Source organism: Carassius auratus, chromosome 16 (genome assembly GCF_003368295.1).
Source record: "Carassius auratus strain Wakin chromosome 16, ASM336829v1, whole genome shotgun sequence".
Classification (NCBI taxonomy): domain Eukaryota; kingdom Metazoa; phylum Chordata; class Actinopteri; order Cypriniformes; family Cyprinidae; genus Carassius; species Carassius auratus.
In genome coordinates, this window is record NC_039258.1 from 8,986,194 (window position 1) to 9,006,360 (window position 20,167).

Here is a 20,167-nt window from a genome sequence, read left to right on the forward strand (position 1 = left end):
TTCAAACGAACACAAACCTATACAACATATTACACCATATTTACAAGAAACCGAATCAATACAATTCCTGACTTATCACAGATCTTTTATTTGTCCAAAAAAAATAAAAACTAAAAATTGGAGAGTTAAAAAAAAAATGAAATAAAAAGAGAGAGCCTGAAGGATAGAGGAAGAGTCTGGTATATCTGCTGCAGGTCAGTCACATTACATTATACACAAATGATCGCAACAGCCAAGCTTTTTACAGCGGTAGTTTGACATCTTTTCCCACAAATTCTTGAAGAGATTAAACTTCCTTAGAATGCATCTAGATATGCATGTTTGGTGTTGGGACGTTAGTAACAGTTCAGCAAAAAAAAAAAAAAAAAATTGAGTTAAATGTTTATAGACAATGGCCCCCAAGCATTTTAAATGGGGGAGAAAAAAAAAAAAAAAAAAAAAAAAAAGGTATAAGAAAATTTCAAGTGAAACGAAGGGAGCTGGTTCTACAGCAACCAACTGGTGAGGGCTGGCTAGTACCATCTATAATGTTCTTCAAGACACATCTGAAAATAAAGAGAAGACAATGATCAGAATTTGGACAACTGAAATCAGTGAAACCGAGTTGTTATACTGAAAACAAACATGAGAAAATGTTAATGGATTGCTAAAAGAGGAACTTAATATACTTACAGCTTGCAGGCCTGGCACCATATCTTCGCATAATCTGATCCTGTGTGAATTTCACAAAGGACTCGTATTGTTCTTGAGGTAAAAAAAAAATAAGAAAAACAGCACGTTAACACCACAATTCAGTCATAAACTGATAAACCAGAAAACCTGAGAATGAATGATTAATGAAAAATTAACATGTTTTTCCTCACTTTTGAGAAAGGCATGAACTCAAAGCTAATACACAACTGTGGAATCTGCAATGTTGTACCTGCAAGCTTTGTGTTCAGTATCTGTTCGTACTCTTCGCGCATCTTTTCCTCATGATCTTTGATAAGGCGCTCGCACAAATAGCCAACCTGCCTCAGCGTAAACAGTGGCTGATCCTTCTTCATTGATGAGGCACCTAAAAACATACAGACAGACAGATCTTAAAATCCACCATGTCACTATTTTCAAAATGACAAAATATCTACACTACCGTTCAAAAGATTTACATCTTAGTAAAAACTCTTATGCTCACCATGGCAGTACTCAAAATACTGTAACAGTAATACTACGAAAAATTACAATTGAAAATAACTTTATATGTAATTTATTCCTGTGATGGGAAAGCTGAATGTATAGAAAACACTAATATTCTGGTTTGTTGTTCAAGTAACATTTCTTAAGATTAAATGTTAAACAATTTTATGTAATATTTTTGTGGTCACTGTTAAAATAGAAAAAACAGCATTTATTTAAAAAAATATTTTGTAACAAATTATAAAAAGTGACAGCAAAGACCACATTTAATGCATCCTTGCTATATAAAAAATTCATAATTTTTTTTACAAATATAGGATCACTTCAGCCAAGTTCTACAAATGTGCATGCATCAATTTTTACAACTGAAAATTACCATTTACATAATCGTGAGTAGAGAATGTACATTTCTGAAGGTTAGATTTTAAAGTGCTCACAGCTGTAGTAAGTAAATAAACAGCATTTCACTGTTTTACTTATGTACTGTAAGTCATCATGGGTTGTTTCTCACCCTCATGACAAAATGTTTGCAACAGAGAGACAATTTTTTTTAATGGTGAAACTGTTTGAAAAAGATCAGTTTATGCTTCACAATCTATAACAACCGGATTATGCCATAACTCACATCTCTTTTGCATTTCTGCATATTCAAACTAGAATCACAAACCTATGAAAATCAGCATTCAGACTTTACTAGCAACAAACTCTGCACACTTTATCGTCACACTGCACACTACACCTTTCTGCGAAGTGCAGCTACAACCCTAAACAAATGCATGAGCCAGCCAATTAAAACATTCAGAAACATAACTATTAGGGATGCCAAGATACAATTTTTTTCAGAACACAAAAGTCTCAAATTCTGAGTATTGGATCAGTGCATCCCTAATAACTATTAACAGGTGTAGGATAGGAACTGAACTACAGATCTCCAGGAACAAAACTAGGCACCCCTGGTATAAAGATAATGGCTGATAAATAGTTTAAGCACCCTAATGCAATGGTTTTAATCATGTCTGGGAGCCCTCTAACAATGCACATTTTGCCTTTAATCAAACAAACCTGATCCAGTCATCAGCTCCTTTGTTTCATGGTTGTGTCAGACAAAGGAGAAATTCTAAATGTGCAGTGTTGGGGGTGGGAGGGCTTCAAAAACAAGGTTGCAACCACTGGACATTGTGTTTTGAGTGGACTGACCTGTGGGAGAGCTGGGGGAGGTGAGGGCAGGACTGGAGCTCTGGATATCAGTGGAGCTGCAGGGCTCAGTCTGGTTGAAGGCCCCTTCCAACTGCCGTCGCCTCTGATAGCGGCTGTACTCCTGACGAATGTTCTGGAAGATCTGCTCTGTGAGGGTCAAAGATAGATAATCGAGAGTTAACAACAAGGCTAACTGAGAGCGATGAAAGAAAGAAAAAAGAAAGTTATTTCCTCCAAGTATTTTTGGAATACAATCTTTTCCAAGGAATAAACTTCCTTGCGTTTAATCATCTGTGGTGAAGAACAACAGTCATCACTGGTATTACTTTTTCATGCACATACAATGTAGAGAGGATATCCTGCTTTCAGAACATGTCCCATGACGAAAATAAGGCATGAAGAAATAGGTTTCACTTCAGTTTTACAATCGGCCACATTGGTACACTGACATCATCACTAACAATCAAATATTAGGGAAAAAGGGATTAAGGTTAGTTCCGTTCGGCTTTGTGGTGGGCCAGGCTTATTTCTGGAAACTGAATCTGGGTGACAGACTGCAATGCGGAGGGGAGCAATGCAACCGGGGACATCCTGAGTCTCTTCCTAGAAAAACTGGGTTGTTTAGTCCTCGGTCTTAACCTTCAACACCAGTGGAAGACTCAAAACGGAGTATTTTAAAACAACCACGACTTCCATAAGTAAAACTTTAATATTTTCTTCTCTGGTCGTCTTAATTGATCACAAAGGAGTGTATTTGGTGGGCGAGTTTCTTTACTTCCTGAATGTAGGTCATTTAGAGCTTCATGGGTAGACTTTTATCAGAGGACACTTGCATCACTTATCTTGGGCACAGAGCACAGAGTTTCTCCTATTAGCATCGGCCTTCAACTAGATGAAAACAGGGGAAACTCAAGGGTGCCAGCTTCTCTAGCTTGATGATAATGCATTCCAGCAAAGCAAGCAGTGTGGCTACAACCTAACAAAGCACAACACTGCAGAAGAGACTTCCTGTGTTTACAATGTCGCTCTCATCTGATAGGTTTTTATTTGTTTAAACACAGGAAGGATTTGCGTTCCCAGTACAGGGGTGTTATGGGTGCTAAGCGCAACTAGCGTTCACTCTAGAAAGGAGTATTTTAGAAGCAAAAGACTGACTAATGAAGTGTAGATAATCTTATAATTAGGGTTCTTCCTCACAATAGAGGTGCTACTTGTTGACAACAGCATTGCTAATGTAGACTGAATGGTTTTAGTCTAAAACATACAAAATAAGACTAAATAGAATGCTCACCCAAAAATGAAAATTGTCATTCCGAATCTGTATGACTCCCTTCTGTGAAACACAAGAGAGGTTATCTAGAAAAACATCTCAGCTTTTTGGGGGTGAGTGGCATCCAGTGTTGTTTTGCTACAACTAATAAAAATAAAAAAAAAATCAATAATGAAAATGGTCAACAACAAAACTGATTATCATTTTATTGCATTCCTCAGCACATAACTTAAATTTTACAATTGTATTCTTATCCGGAAATACTAGAAAGAAAGACTTGACTCTCACTTATAGGGAGAGTTCATCCAAAAATGTTCATTCCGTCATCCACAGACAGCAACGTAACTGTTGAAAACAACTTTATTCAACAATTCTCCTCCAAGTCAGTCTTCACCCATTATCAAGAGTACCATGATTCATGCGTGTGCACGTCTTACAGCTTGGTTACAAATTATGGTAAAGCTCTCGGAAATTTGTGTTTCGAAGGTGAATGAAGGTCTGGAAGGTTTGGAACAAAATTAAGGCGAGTAATTAATTGACAATTAAAATTTTTGGGTGAACTATCCCTTTAAGTCTCTGTTAAACTTTAGTAAATGAGCACCAGGCGTCCATGTGCGTCAAACAGACCGAGTGCAATAGAGATTAATCAATCAATTATCAAAAAATCATTAGTTGCAACCCCATTGCAGTACAAAGTCTAACAGGTTTTGAATCCCATTAGAATGAGAAAGAGATCAATTTCACTTGTGTACAAACTATTTCAAGTTTTTAGATTATGCAAAAATCCATTTACATATGGTTACAGAAAGATGCAAAAGCCAGCCCCCTTGAATGACAGGTGAGCCCCTCTGCCTATATCAAATGCTGCCAAATGGTGAGACCAGGTCCAACAGGTTACTTAGCAACTGTAACCTTATATGGTCAAACCAAGCAATCAATCACAGTGGCTTCCTGAGAAAGGATGGGGAGCGATTCAAGGCCCAAAAGCACAGAACAGGGATAATACGACCACAATGGAGGTGTGGGATGAACTGGACTGGGGGGAGGGGAGCGCAAGTGGGTGTAGAGTTGAGGCGTCTTATTCACTACACTGCCGAGGGCTTTGAGGAGGAATTTAAAAACCCCAAACCAGCAGGAAGTGTACTCAAGCTAAGGGGTTCAAGCAAGGGGCAAGGAACTCGACCGGAAGTTGAAGTCGGGTGGGGGCTGCCATCTTTTAGCAGAACTTCACTTGCGTTAGCATTCCCATTGACTCCCATTCATTTTGGCGTCACTTTGACAGCGAATAACTTTACATCTGAGGCGTTTAAAGACTCTGTTTGTCCATTATTTATTTCTAAAGATACACGACAATGTATAAAGGGCTCCATCACCTTCTATGTTACATTATGGCCCCGTATAAACAGTTTTTGTAAAAAATAGGCTAACGATTGCGTCATAACCACTGGGCTCTCTGTCGCATTACCGTACAGACAGGAGGAGAAGCTCGCAGGCAATTAACTTAATATGGCGTACTGGCGTTATATTTTAAAACACTATACAAAATTATTAATCAGAATACTTACTCCTGCTCACTCACGACAAAGAACTCCCCGCTCAAGTTCGCCATCTCTGCAAGATTAACGATGGCAGTTTGCACGCACAGCCACTTAGAAGATTTACATCTGTCAGACAGGTTGCTGACGTCGTCAAGCTTCGTTTGAGTCTGCGCGTCAGAAACGGAAGTGCTAAAAAACGCTAAAACTGGGCTTCATTTGTCTCAATTGAGTTCCAATGGGGTCGCTGTGTCCATTTCTTTTACTGTCTATGGGTTCAAGCCCTGGGTGTGTTGCTGCATAGAGCTTGGATCGCTTTGTTCGAGATTCGGCATGTTGCAGACAACTACGTTAGTTATAAGTAAGCAAAAGGCTTGTATTTGAATGTTAGAACAGCTCAAACAGGATGAAGAAAGCAACCCAGACATGGCTTGAAATATCAAGACACTGGCCCATAAGAGAAAACCTGCAAGCAGCAGATTGAGGACATAAATGGATACGATTCAAATTTGCCCATCTAGAGATCTAAACCTAAATGAGGATGTTAGTGAGGGTGGTTCTATGAAAACAACAGGGGGCATTTGGTTTCACAAAGGCAAGACTATCAAACACCAAAGTGGGCTCTAAGGGCAGTTACATTCTTTGCCATTTCAATCAGGCACTGATGGGCAGACTTGAGAACAAAGAATAAGCGCTATAAAATGTTTCACAATGTTTGTCTAGCCAGTGTCATGCAAGATTCTATCCCCGCTAGGGCACCAAAGCAATTGCACTGGCATAAAATGAATACTCTAAATGGCACCTGAATAGAAATCCTACAAAACTCACACTATGATGCATGTCACCGAACTTTTTGAAAACAACTACCAATTTAACAATTGTGTCACAAATCACACAATGAAAACAAAACTGAATAAAAATAATTTCTTGTGAGCTAATGGTAAAAGATTATAGTAACCATGTAAAAGATTATTTTTGTCGCTAAACAATTATTTTGCCATACCATAATACCAATAACAGATTCACCAGCTAACTTGGCATACTAACATCCCATGAACCTGCTTAATGTATTCACACAGATTACTACAATACCATTTTGATAGTCTTAAAAAAAAAAAAAAAAAAAAACAATGCTAGGGGTACAAGGAAAATAAGCACTTATGAATCAGAGTGATTATTGAATTAAGATCGGTTCACACCAACACAAACATTTTGCACAAAAATTTGGCCCCATTTTCACATTTGATTTGTCCGTTCTCGACCAATAAGAAATTAGCTTTGGCTTACAGATAAGCTTAAATACAGTGGTTACCCTGGTACAGAAAAAAAACAGATTCTAATTCATTTGTCACAGAGAAGAAAGTCAAATACTAGTTTTGAATTTTCGGTTTCTGCTGTGTATTTTAAGTCAATCGACATTCTGACATTCTACTCCGAGCAGTTTATTCCTTGGAATCAGAACTGTTTCTCTATAGAAACCCTATTAATGCCACAATCAGTTCACAAATGAATCTGCAGCGGTTTGGTAAAAGTGGTCAGAGCTCCCAGAAAACAGTAATTCTCATAATCATGAGTTCTACAAATACGTGAACGATTTTCATTTAAGAAGTCAGAATCAAGACATGATGGTGTTAATGCACCTATAGTTCTGCTCTGGTCATGTTACAAACAAAAAAAGAAAATGTCTTATTAGTTGGCCAGTTTTCTTTGCATTTTGAGGGAAAATAATTCAATAGTCCTCTCTTTTAATAAAAATGGATTTGATGACATGTAAATGTGTGTGCTCAAACAGATTTAATCTCACCAAATTTGTTTTGGTATGAACAGGCCTTAAATCTGAATCACAAGTAATTAGTTTTTATCATGTTTGGCTCAAAGTATTTTAATTCCTTTAGCAAATATTTCCTCCAACATGCTGGAACAATTGCTAATGGAATGGGAGTCCAAAACACAAAAACTTTGAAGCTCAATATCTCAAAACTGCTCAGAACGCAGACAGAACCTTATAATTCCAAGGGGACTAATTATGGCGTCTTTTTAAACGCGATAAAAGCTGTGACCGTTTTAGAAGCGCCAACCAGAAGCATTTGGGCCGGTTCATCAAGGGTCCACAATTTTTTCTTATTACAGGCTATAATAAGAAAAACACACGACGTTAAATAACCAATGTTAAATTAACTTATTAGTTGGCATATTTTGCCTAGCTTATTTTACACACATACGATTAACACTTACGTTTTTTTGTTAAACAACACTGTTCGATCAAAATGAAATAATGCTACTGCACCCTCGCGCACATACCCACCTTTCTTTGTTTGGACATGCTGGTTCAATCCAGTTGATAAACTAACTGGCTGAACACAGAGATGAACGTTACCAGGCCAAAGCTAGGCGTTTGTAGAAAGACTTTGTCATGTGTATTGTTCGGTAGTAATGGTCGATGACTGTGTATGCGTGTGTTCACACTTAACCATGGGAGTTAATTTGAGCTCTGCGGCCGCTTTCAGTCTAGTTAGCAGAGCTCAAAACAGCGATTCATCCAAAGGAATTAACTAACTAACGTTACAGCCCAAGCCCACTACTATACAGTCCACCAAGAAACATAATAACACATTCAAATCATTACGCAAAACAGCGTAAAGGGGAATTCAATTAACGGACTGTCGAAATTCAAATGTTAGCTGGTTAGCTGAGATTAAACAGCCACCCATTCCCCTCCTCCACTTCAAACAAACCGACGTTAAATGGCGAGAATCAAGCATTCATCTCACCTGGAGTTAGCCTGTGTTCTCCACCCATAGACTGGGGCGACATCGAGTGTGCCGGGCTCTCTGTTGACGGGCGAAGACTGCACCTCTGCGGGGAAGGAGTAGTCGGAGTCCCCGGTAGAGGATTGCACCTCCTCCGCTTGGGTGATTGCGGGCTGAGAAGGGCCTCAAACTCCATCGATCGTTTCAACGTCGCGCCACAAGCCATGATTGCTGAATTAATCAGACAATAAAACAAAACCAAAGGTAAAACAACACCTTTTCAAAATTAAAACACGTCGAATTCTCTTTCTAAATCGACTTTTATGGGGTTTTTATTGAGCTTCGCAGGATCTTGGTGACTCCCCTCCGATCGCACACCGGTTTAAACACCAAGTGTCTGATTTGTAGCAAAAATGCTAAAACGGCGTAGCCGTGGACAGTACCATTCGAGAAGAGGGGGGGTTCATATTATAAACAGGTTGTTTTTTTCCCCAGTGACATTAAATTATATTGAATTCGTAACTAAGCAAAAAATATATACACTCGATGCAAAACATAGTGCATAAATATAAGACATATGATAAAAAAAAGTTTAATTTATTAGTAAATATACTGAAATAATAATCGTCCCAACCTGTGATTACAGGTCTATACTGATGCCCTCTTTTTAACATTGCTTCCAGTGATGTGTTGGTCCAAATCAAATCAAAACGATTATAAATAATGAAAGTGATAGTTATACTTACTCAGGTTTATGCTTGCCATTGTTTCACTTTTCCTGTATAAACGGGCCTATTGCGCCGAAGTTGATGTGCAGGCTATTTGAATATACAATACATTTACTATAAATTAACATTATAACATTGTTACTATAATATTAACATCAAGTTTCCATATACGATAATTATCTATCTTATGTGTATCTATTAAATAGCTAAACAAATCATATAAATACATTATCAATGAAAAATGTAACCTTTTGTATTAATACGTATAATAAGCATTATATAATATTAGCTTTAAAAAAATCCTAATTAATACATTATCTTTACATGCAAACTGAACTATTTGAATTTACCTAAACTCCTTGTAGATCAGTATTTCATAACTCTTAGAAACAAAACCTATAATTTGAGAAGCTTTGATCTCAGATGCCCACTCCTCCAGCAGCTTAATCCTGATTGGTCCCTTACAGTCATATGACGCAGATCAACATTTATTGAGCGCAATTTTTTTTTTTTTTTTTTTTTTTTTTTTTTTTTTGGCCAATGGCCATTTTTCTGAAGGATTTGCAATTTGGTATCTATTTGTGTGAGCTTTCAAAGCAGTCTTTCAACTCACAAAGAATCATTCATTTTCTGTCTCTTCACCACCTACATGTCAGCGACACACAGTTTATCAAACACTATCATATACCAATTTTGACCCGATCCAATGAAAATAATATAAAATTCAAAACAATGTAGGCCTAATTGAGACACACACACACACACACACATACATATACATATATATATATACATATACATACATACATATATATATATACATATACATATATACACATATATATACACATATATACACATATATATACACACATATATATATATATATATACACACACATATATATATATATATATATATATATATATATATATATATATATATATATATTAATGCAGTTTTCATAAATGAGTCTAAAACAATATAGCGCTCCTCAAACAAAGCTATTTAAAGAAACTGAAGGTTGATATCCAGAAAATGTGTTTTTATTGATGACAATAAAAGTTTAAGTATGCATTTCTTAAACAATGTAGCAGTACTTTTATAGTTATGACATACAGCATTTTATATAGTACTCGGTTTAACATACAATAATGCATTAAAACTTATCTTCAAATTAAAATTAATACAAGATAAGAAGTTAATATAACATCAGTTAAATAGCACTTTGCATTTATAGCGGTTTTTCCAACATATACTTACTGTATCATAACAATTACTCTTAATAATGTAGTAAAGGTACAGCTTATTACAATCTATTGAAAAGGTGAAGCAAAACAGTGTAACAGTCATCAATTTTCACAGTGTAATCTATATATGTTTTGGCGTCTTTTAAGCTTGGGTCAAAATGTAGCAGTTGAGTCAGTTGTTCTGTTAACAGGTTTTATTTCACTGCAGAAAGGTGTTTAGAGAAACAGCATTTTACATGGACAGCTGGTCACATAGCCACCTATTCACAATAGACCTATTGTATGTTCCTAAAAAAACAAAATATTTTAGACACTTTTAAAATACACTTTCAAAGCGTTTTTGGCACATCCTCTTTACAAAATAATAGCTAATAGCTAATGCCTTTCTTAAAGTGTATGATAAATTATCCTTGTTTCTCCTTCTAAATACATACACAATACTATTTATAATGAGTAAATTCAAGCAGTACAATTCAATGTGTTAAAGTTCTTAAGTTCTTGTTAGTATGCAAACCTTCTTCATTTTATATATTTCCCACATTTTTAATGCTGTTTATTTTATAGCCTGTATTCTTATGATAAAACAACATGTTCTGCATTCTACAGTATTAATACAATGAATGCTAACCTAAAATCTAATCCTGAAGAACTACATTTTGTGATGTACTTCAAATGGATTAAAAGTTGGTGAATCATTAACCTCTTAAGTGCCACTGGTCCGCTAATATGAATTGGACTTTAAATAATATTTATATGCTGTTTTACTGCTTGTCTACGCTTTCAGAAATAGTATCTGGGTTACTCTCACTAACAGCCTGATCTTTGCTCTTTTTGCTAATGCCAGAACCATTTTCATTTCGTTGGCCCAGAATGTTTGCCAAAGTACGTTCCCTGCATGCTTTGCAACATGCTAACAATGCGAACGCTTCTCCTCTCAGCTCTTTGCAGCGTAGAGCGTATAGAAGCGGGTTTACGCACGAGTTAACTAGACAGAGCGTGCTACAGAAAGCGAACATTCGCTGTTGTTTGTTCGTAAGGGTCACTGTGACATCCACCATCATAAAGGACAGGACAGGCAGCCAACAAACAGCAAGGATTAGGAGGATCAGACTGAAGGTACGTGCGAGCTGAATGTCTATTCGCATTCGTGCCTGTCCTTTCACGGTGGGCCTCCCCAACTTTGGTCCACCCATAGCTGTTTCATGGCGATTTGCTTTCCACAGGATGAGAACGTAAGCCACTATGATAAGAAAGAGCACCACAAATTGTAGGCCCGTCCACAAGGCCAGGTAGTGACGATCCACATAAGGGAAGAGATGGGAGCAAGGAGGATCAAACTTGGTGGTGCACCTCCAACCCATCAGAGGAAGAAATGAAATTATAATTGTGACACACCATAATAATACAATAGCCAGCTTGGCTTTAGCGTGTGTCAGTAGCACCTTGTAATTGGAAGCCTGGTAGATGCAGAGATAACGGTCCAGCGCTGTCAGCAACAGGCTTCCCACAGAGCCTGTGAACGCCATTGTGACACCACCCAGCTTGAACAGATAGATATTAGGGCCGTCGTTCTGACTATAAAGATGGAAATCTAGAAAACTGATGGTGAAGAAACAGCTGGCAAAGGTGTCGGCCAGTGCCAAGCTGCTGATGAACAGGTACGATGGCCGTCTGCGCAGAGTGGCAGAGCTTGCAATGATCAACAGGACCAAAACGTTCTCCAGGAACGTCATAGGGCCGGCTAGCAAACAGATTGTGCCAATAGCTTTCTTCTCTGGTGGGGTCAGGACCATGTAACACTGGAGGCTGTTGCACAAGTTTGCATCTGTAACAGTACAGGTTCAAAATGATTCAAAATAATCACATTTTAATATAATTTCTAAGAATATTTTAAATGTTTTCATGGTTTTAATTTATATTTTAATGTAAAAAAAATTAAGTACTATTCAAAAGCTTGGAGTCGGTATGGTTTTTAGTGTTTTAAAAAAGACATTTTCAAAAAGGCTGCATTTATTCGATCAGAAGTACAGTAAAAAAAGTAATAATATTGAGAAATATTATTAACATTTAAAATAACTATTCTAATATATTTTAAAATGTAATTTATTCTTGTGATGGAGCTAAATTTTCAGCAGCCGTTTCTCCAGTGAGAAAGGAAACAGTTATCATTTATCAGTGAAAACTTCTTAACTGTTTTTTTTTTTAACTGATACATTTGCTTTGGAATTCTTTGATGAAACAGCATATTATAATTTTTTTTTAATTTAAATAGTTTTTACTTTCACTTTTGATCAATGCTTTCTTGTGGAATAAAATAACTGGTTTAGTTTTTTAATAAATCTTACTAGACTTTTGCAAGGTATAGTGCTATTTTTATTTTATTTATGGTTACATTTGAAAACTAGTACAATCAACACAACAGATCTTTGAAAAGACATGTCATGGTCACAGACAGGCCACAGAAAATCTTTCTGAGAAATAATACCTGTGGTTGTAATGTTTGGTGCACTTTCATTTAAATAAAGCGCAGTGGTAGCTTCTTGTTTTTGTGCCGTTCTGGTCTCCATTTTAACAAGAACAGAAATGTACTGTTAAAAAATAAATGACAAATGGTTAAAACACACATACACAGACACATGTATTCATGTGTCTACTGCCAATAGAAAAAATAATAAAAAGATCTGAATCTGAAGTTCTGAATATGACATGATTAAGAGAGATAAACCACACTCACAAAACTCATTTAAAGTCAAACATGTCTCCAAGCAACCTTTTATTAGGCTAATGCATTCTATAAATACAGCTGCATTTCAGATTGCATGGCTTAGATTTGGAAGAGAGGTGATGTTATCTTTAATATGAAATAATCAGTTTGTCCCGCAGGTCTAATCTAGTCATTTTTTAATATAAACAACTGGCTATAGATTAGATAACGTAAGATAATGCCCCCTGCTGGGAAAAAGATGACACAAGATTATTACAAGAGAAGGATTGACAAATAGTTTGTATGTCTACTAGTATCCACTAGAATTTTTTTTTCTTAATGTAATTGTGTTGCAAGCAAAGCCCAGGTATCACATTATTTTATATAGTATAGAATAAACACTGCTCAATTTAGTTTCAATTAAACAGCCTGCTCACTACACAGAGGTCATTTTCATTGTTCCCTTCTTCAACAATATTTCCATTACAAGAAGCACTAATATCATTATTTTTACCCTCCTGCATATCCAAGGTGTATTAGGTCCATGCTATCTCTGTGTGTCTCAATGTTGTTAAAATGTCAGGAAATTTATATGTTTATTTTTTGTTTAAAGCCACTTCTCTAATAGGGCTTTCCCCTCAAGAGTCTTGGTTCCTCCCAATATTCCTTCCTCGTGTATTTCTCCTAACCATTTTCACCCTTGGTGGCGAATTGAGGGTCAAAGAGGGTCATAGAACAAAAAGTGCCAGTTGTTTTCAACTGAACAAGGGCAGTTAAAAAAAAAATTGCTTTCAGAAGCTGTTATCTGAAAACTTATTCATACTGTATGCGATAGAGTGTAAGATTCACAAAAATCTCCCCAGGTTAAAGCTCTTTCAAACTCACAAGTGAAATACAAGAATTCATAATAACATACTTGACAATTAATAACACACTATACTATATGTCTTACAAATATGGCAAGAAAAAAACTGCTGTTCATTATTCTACCCGGAGTTGTTTCAGTTCACACATGATTTTAGCATAGTATACATATTGATTAATGAACTGGTTCTTACCTTCGTTTTTTGCTGTTGGTAAAATTGTCTGCTGTTAGGAGATACTGTCTCTCACAAATCTCAAGCCTCTGATTTCAGTAGGAGAGCATACTCCCCCATCCAGAGAGAAAGAGATAACCAAAATTTCAGTATTACACTGTTATAGCACAAACTGTGCTGTATTCGTTTTTTAATGAGCAGGGATGCAGGTGATTAGAGACTGAAGTAACGAGGACACATTATTGGGGACAGAAAAGCAACAGATGGAAAGTACCAAAGCTGTTTTTTTTCTCTGAGATGAAAACTCACACTCAAAGAGGAACCACAAGATGACATCCAATAAATATTGAAATATTTCTCTTTACCACAACTTCCTCATGGTGTTCTCCCCTCTGTCCACATCATTTTATTAATCCTTTCCTTACAAAAAAGTTTTTATTCTCCCACATATACATCTCAAAGCATATTAGCTCCATGCCACCTCAGACACAATTGTGTCTCAGTGTTCTTAAAATCTCTGTAAACGTCTCATCACCACAAGATGACATTAGTATAAAAAATTGGTAAAACAATTGTCTTTAGCACATCTTCCTCATCTCGTTGCTGACCTATTTCACTCTAATTTACTCTTGTTATGGAGAGCAGATGGTGGAGGGAAATATCGGTTACCTCTCACTGCAGCTGTCCCCAATTTTTTTATACATTTTCATCCCTGTAATTGCTTATTCTCTGAAAGGGTTTGGCTGAGAAGTGATTTTTGTGAGGAGCTGTAAAAAAAAAAAAAACAAGGCTTTTTGAGTTTTTATCTGTATTATTTTGAGCTCCCAGTAGGCTAATCAATAAATAAATACATATGTTGATGCTTTATTCTGGTGCGAGTGTAACCCAACAATATCCATAGATACTGAAAAAATGTATATCTTCCTGTTATCGATATCCAGTAACATATGTTAGTAATATCTTTAAAATTATATTTTCTCAAACTCTGTAACATGTTGACTGTAGTGCTATTTTTAAACAACAGGTGGCGCTTGTGAAGTTCTTCTAATTGGCTCAAGTCTGAAAATGTGTAGAAAGTTTCTATCTATCTATCTATCTATCTATCTATCTATCTATCTATCTATCTATCTATCTATCTATCTATCTATCTATCTATCTATCTATCTATCTATCTATCTATCTATCTATCTGTCTGTCTGTCTGTCTGTCTGTCTGTCTGTCTGTCTGTCTGTCTATCTATCTATCTATCTATCTATCTATCTATCATATAATATATGTATTCATCTATAAATACATTGACATATAGCATAATATAGCTCTTTAACATATAGATATGCATAGTAAATACTTCAACATTTTTTTATTTTGGGTGTAACAAAATCATAAAAGCATGTTTTGCTTCTTGTGTACATGTAGATGTAGAACACTGTCAAATTTGGTCACTTGACCTCTTCTCAATCGCGTGTGACCGACAAGAGCCTCCCACCTAACCTAGTTTCCAAACATAGGACACAAACTTAGGCCAAGCTCCCCTGGAAAGCTCTTAACCAAGGCTGCATGCAGAGGGCGTGCACTTCTGTCCCCAAATACGGATTTTGATTAAACAGGCAAACAAGCACTACATTATGCAACAGGTTTGCTTAAGGGATAAGCAGGAACTGGCCTATTTAATCTACAGATGAGGAACAGTAAAAGTTTTTAGAAGTTAGTTACAGTTTATTTTTTTCATTTTTTCAATTAACATTCTCTAAACAGTGTTAATGTCACAGCTGTTTTACAGCACATCACAATTCAAGTCTAGATAATGTAGTAGTTGACCTAAAAAAACATTTAATCGATGCTTCAAAAACCTAGTTTTGTGTCTTAATAAAACACAAATAAAACGTTATCTTAAAATATGTCAAACAACGGATGTCTAACATAAGTTAAATATTTGATATAGTATTTTGTCTGGTATAAGTCTAGTTTAAATCGTTTCAGTTTAATTAACCTTGAGCTGTTCAGATAAAGCAAGGTTGGAAACAGGTAAACAGGCAGAGAAGGTTTAAATTTGGTCTGAGTCTGATAAATGGAATGTTTAACTGTCTTCTAACAGCTGTTCAACTTAACACATTCTCAGAGATAGAGTGCCATAAACAATCTAAGCAGACATTTTGCTTCAAGAACACTAAATGGCCCATATGCCTCCTCCGAGCCCATTCATTGGTTTATGAAGATACTACACCCCCCAAATAACACCTTTATCTGTAGCTTTTCAAACACTTTTCCTCCCATTGTCATTGGCAGAAGAAACCACTTCACAGGTTTTTATCTACATGTTGTCACATGCCAGCAGGTGGTGTGTGATACTTCTTAAAGGTGTGTCAACGTTTCTTCTTTGTTTTCAAGACAAACTTGACCTATTTCCTGTATCCCATTCTCACCTTTCCTCTGATTGTGATAATGTTTTATTGGGTTATTAATATAAGATGGATTCAACAGCATCTTGACACACTCATAATTATTTTTAAGCCATTTGTACTTTTAAAGCCTGTTCCATTGCTAACAGAATTTTACACAGTTTACATAGGGCTAAACGTATAGCAGTTGTGCCCTTCGATGTTATGCCATGGGCATTCACTACTAGGTAAATGTTTAAGTGCTTGCGTTTTGAGCTTAAATCGACCGGAAGAAACCATGTGATCATTTTTTATATGCCTTTGAGTTATTGTTACAGCAACTCGGAAAAAAACCAAAAATTCCCCACAAACACGTATAACGTTCAGTGACGCAGGAAGGATGGCAACAGGCGTGTTCCTCGCTCCTATTGGTCACACGTCGGCAAGTGCTGCTCCCTGATTGGCCAGCACAACACAGCCCCAAACTACTTAGGCTTTGTTGAGGCTCCATTTTGTTGTTAGACGGAGACAAAGTGGAGAAGGAGAGTAATACCATTCCGCTGTAACCCCGGATTTGAACAAAGATTCGCATATTGGGAAACATTTTCTCCTTTATCAGCTACAGCTGACAGACTAGACAAAGGGAAGACGAAGGTCTTATTCCATCGAAGCCAGAGGAAGTCGGTAAGTTGTTTTCTATTAAGTTGAAGACATAAGGAGTCGTCGACAGTATTGACGCCATGTTGAGCGAGAGTCTTTGTTTTGGTACGGGTCCAGAAAACATGACCTAATACCCTTGTTTATATTATTTGAAACCCAAGTTTATTAGTAAAACATTATGGAGATTAACCTTACCTGCAATTTCCAACTAAGTTAACTGGATATTTACCCTTTTTTTTTTGCACACAATGGAGGAAGATTAGATGTTGCTTATGTAATACCATATTCACAAAATTTTTTGTTATATCCGAGGTTTAAATGTATAATTGTAAAGGTATATGAAACATTTGGTTTGACCCGAACTTATTTTTCACTTTTTATATTTTTACATTGTTTTACACTAACAAATAGTTTAGTTAATTACGCAATATTCGTGAAAATATAAGTGTTACCAAATTTTTTTTTTAAACGAAAGCATTTAGGAAATGATATTGTTGTTTTCTTTTGTTAGATTCACGGCTTCTAGAGCACCGTGCGCCGAGGTGAATTCATGTTCAGCTCGGTTACACGAAAAAACATCGCTCATTGGCACATGCAAACTTCAGATCTTGCTGGACATATATGTGCAGCGAGAAGTAGATCGACTACTTTGAGGACCTGGAGCCCGATTGGTGAAGAGAAATTAAAAAGTCAAGAGAACCACGCACTCAACTTTTCTACAACAGAGAGGTAAGCAGGAAGCGAGTGGGGGATGGGCGGGGCGCGCTGGATGTCTCGCGCTGCACGTAGCCCTTTGTTATTGTCTGCCTGCAGCCAGGGACGCTTAATAATTATTTTAGGCTTGTTTTCAAACCGGTTTTCAGATTTCAGCCTTTGTAATTCAAACATGTACATGTTTCTCTTTCATTAAAAAAAGTTCTTTGTCTGATAGGTGACATCCAATCAAAGCAGTATGGGAGGTGGTGAAAGATACAACATTCCAGATCGCCCGGCGCCCAAGAAGAGCCACCAGATTGGCAGGAGCAAGCAGAGAAGTCGAGACCAGAATGGAGTGGTGCATGCCGCCGTCTCAGGAGCCTTAGGGGTAGCCCATCACCACAGCCATCGCAGGGGTGAGAAGGGCACCGGCTATTCTTGGTCTCCTGAGGCACGGCAGGCCGCTTTTGTAGACAAGAAAAATGCCTCTGTTCATTTTGCCACACCTTATGATCAGAATTGGGAGGGTACCATGTCCCATCTGAACAAACTTTTGTCAACTCAGTGTGGTCAGAACTATGCTGGAGCCAAGTTTAGTGAGCCCCCATCCCCGAGTGTGCTACCCAAGCCCCCGAGTCACTGGGTGTCTCTTCCGATGGGTGCTTGCGATCATCGTGAGATGATGACCTTTCAGTTAAAGAGCCTCCTGAAGGTTCAGGCCTAAGAAGGTCACTCACTGCTGCTCTCTTAAGCCAATATATGAACGAAGGCTCTGCTTGGGCATCTCACCCTCCTCTTGAATGCTCCAGCTGCGTAATATATTTTACAACTATTTTTAGATTTGCATCTTAATAAGCTGGTGACCATTTGGCAAGCAGATGTTTCACCTGATGTTCATCACCTAATTTTTTTTTAAGCAAACCACTTCAATTGTTATTACGTTGCTGTAGCCTTAAGGGGAGGTCGAGAACTTTTAGTGAAGCCATATGCCATGACAAATGAACTGGATGTCCTCCTTAATAACTCATTGCTCTGTTATGCTCCCGTTTTGTTTTGTTCTTTTTTCTTTGTAATGGCTGTTTGAGATGGTGCGTTTTTTCTTCTCAACCAGAGTAGACAAAATTCCCACAATTTCCTCGCATAGTTTGTCGCTTGCTGAGGTTTGACGCATACTCTCGGCTTGAGTTTTAATCCTGCAGGGAGTGTCAGAAACCTTTTGGTGCTAAGCACAGCAGCATTTGTAGCGTTATAGTGCATACTGCGTTTCCAGGTATCTTTTTATTTAGCTTTTTGAGAAGTAAAAGCCACTTGACTTCGTTCTGCAGGGAGACTTAAGTGAACAGGATATGAAGGGGAACAAGCTTAAGTCAACATAGGTCATTTAACTAACCTCAAGCGTAATGAGGTGGCACAAGGGACCTTGTGTTTCAACACCTGTACTTTATTTTTTAATGGCGCTGTGCGCATTGCACTATAGGTGTTGACATTCACGAAGGTTCACAAGCTCTATTGCAGCATTAAACTTTTGTTTTTACATCCCTTGGGTTATAGCTTAGAAAACTAAGTGTGATTTTTAATGTTTACCAAAGCTAAGAAATCAGCAATTTTCTGTTGGGTACCCCCCCCCCCCCTTAACAAAATCTGGTTACAAGTGCCATAAATCATCAAGTAAGGCATTAGTGTATATCAAGGTTTTGGTTAATCTTTTCTCTTTTTTTTTAACTCTGTACTTTTGGAATGATCAGAGAGCAAATATGTGGAGGAGGGTTATAATGCGAGAACATAGGATGGATGTTTTCTGTGGTCTCGTCTCATAGCCTTATTTGCTCTGTGGTTGTTTTGATACAAGCATTGTTATGAAATGTGTGTATTACGGCGTGGGGGAACAGAGAAATAGGGCGCAAGTCCAGTGAGGACATGTTTACATTGTTTTATAAGAAGGCAAGTAGATGACATGATACACACACTGCCCTTTCTCAATTGTTGTTTTTCTTGCACTGCTGTTAATTTGTGTTCAAAAGTTTCAGACAATGTTGCTCTTTCAACTGTGGATATGATGAAGCACCCCTTCCCACTTCGTAATGAGTGTGGTGTAAACTACCTCTCTCGCAGAACGTGTATTAATAGCTATCTTAAAGATGACAAAACAAAGCTGACGAGTATTGATGTGTAACGGAGCCATGTAAATAATGAAATGTATAAAATGTTGTAGCATATTGTACATTTATGCAGGAATGTTTCAAACCTGCAGATAAAGTATTTTTAGTAATAACACTGAATGTAAAAGTCACGCTAAGGACGTGGCTTGTTTTAAAAATGCTGAAGAATATTTTGTTAAAAAAAAAGAAAAAGAAACTTTTGCATATTGTTCGTCAACCCCTGCACTGTGTGGTTTTGTTGCCAGTGATCTTGCACATAATATTTTTATTTTGTATAATGCACTGTGTAGGGGCAGAGCAAGCTTTAAGTGCAAGTAAAAAAAAAATATATAGAAAGAAAATAAAATATATATTTTGAAATTGAAAGGGACTTTTATACATCGTTTTTGAGTTGCCTATGGAATTACAAAAAAAATAGAAATTATTGTAACACTTTTTTTTTTGATATAATCCCAATTATTTTGCCCTTTATCCAAAGTCCATAAAGCAGTGTTGCATTTGCACCAAGTCATTGGTCTTTCCTCCACTGGCCAATGTTTGAAGCCAGCGATGCTGCATTTTTACCTCCAGAATGCCATACAATATTTTAACTCTTTAAAGTAAAAAAGTAAATAATTTTAGTGGAAT

The 20,167-nt window shown here is 36.9% G+C and overlaps 3 protein-coding genes across 3 annotated transcripts; 1 reads left to right on the forward strand and 2 right to left on the reverse strand.

Annotated features, from left to right (window-relative positions):
• Window positions 1–68: 68 nt before the first annotated feature.
• On the reverse strand, window positions 69–8,326 carry LOC113116016 (akirin-1-like). Its single transcript, XM_026283833.1, has 5 exons — window positions 7,950–8,326; window positions 2,374–2,520; window positions 923–1,057; window positions 673–744; window positions 69–545 (listed from the first exon to the last, which is right to left on the reverse strand). Exons 1-5 carry the CDS (start codon window positions 8,152–8,154, stop codon window positions 535–537), a joined length of 570 nt encoding a protein of 189 aa, XP_026139618.1. The 5' UTR covers window positions 8,155–8,326; the 3' UTR covers window positions 69–534.
• Window positions 8,327–9,694: 1,368 nt separating this feature from the next.
• On the reverse strand, window positions 9,695–13,891 carry LOC113116017 (cannabinoid receptor 2-like). Its single transcript, XM_026283834.1, has 3 exons — window positions 13,669–13,891; window positions 12,392–12,494; window positions 9,695–11,731 (listed from the first exon to the last, which is right to left on the reverse strand). Exons 2-3 carry the CDS (start codon window positions 12,471–12,473, stop codon window positions 10,668–10,670), a joined length of 1,146 nt encoding a protein of 381 aa, XP_026139619.1. The 5' UTR covers window positions 12,474–12,494; window positions 13,669–13,891; the 3' UTR covers window positions 9,695–10,667.
• Window positions 13,892–16,523: 2,632 nt separating this feature from the next.
• On the forward strand, window positions 16,524–20,104 carry LOC113116019 (proline-rich nuclear receptor coactivator 2-like). The gene is made up of 3 exons (XM_026283836.1): window positions 16,524–16,709; window positions 17,197–17,414; window positions 17,617–20,104. Exon 3 carries the CDS (start codon window positions 17,638–17,640, stop codon window positions 18,103–18,105), a length of 468 nt encoding a protein of 155 aa, XP_026139621.1. The 5' UTR covers window positions 16,524–16,709; window positions 17,197–17,414; window positions 17,617–17,637; the 3' UTR covers window positions 18,106–20,104.
• Window positions 20,105–20,167: the final 63 nt, after the last annotated feature.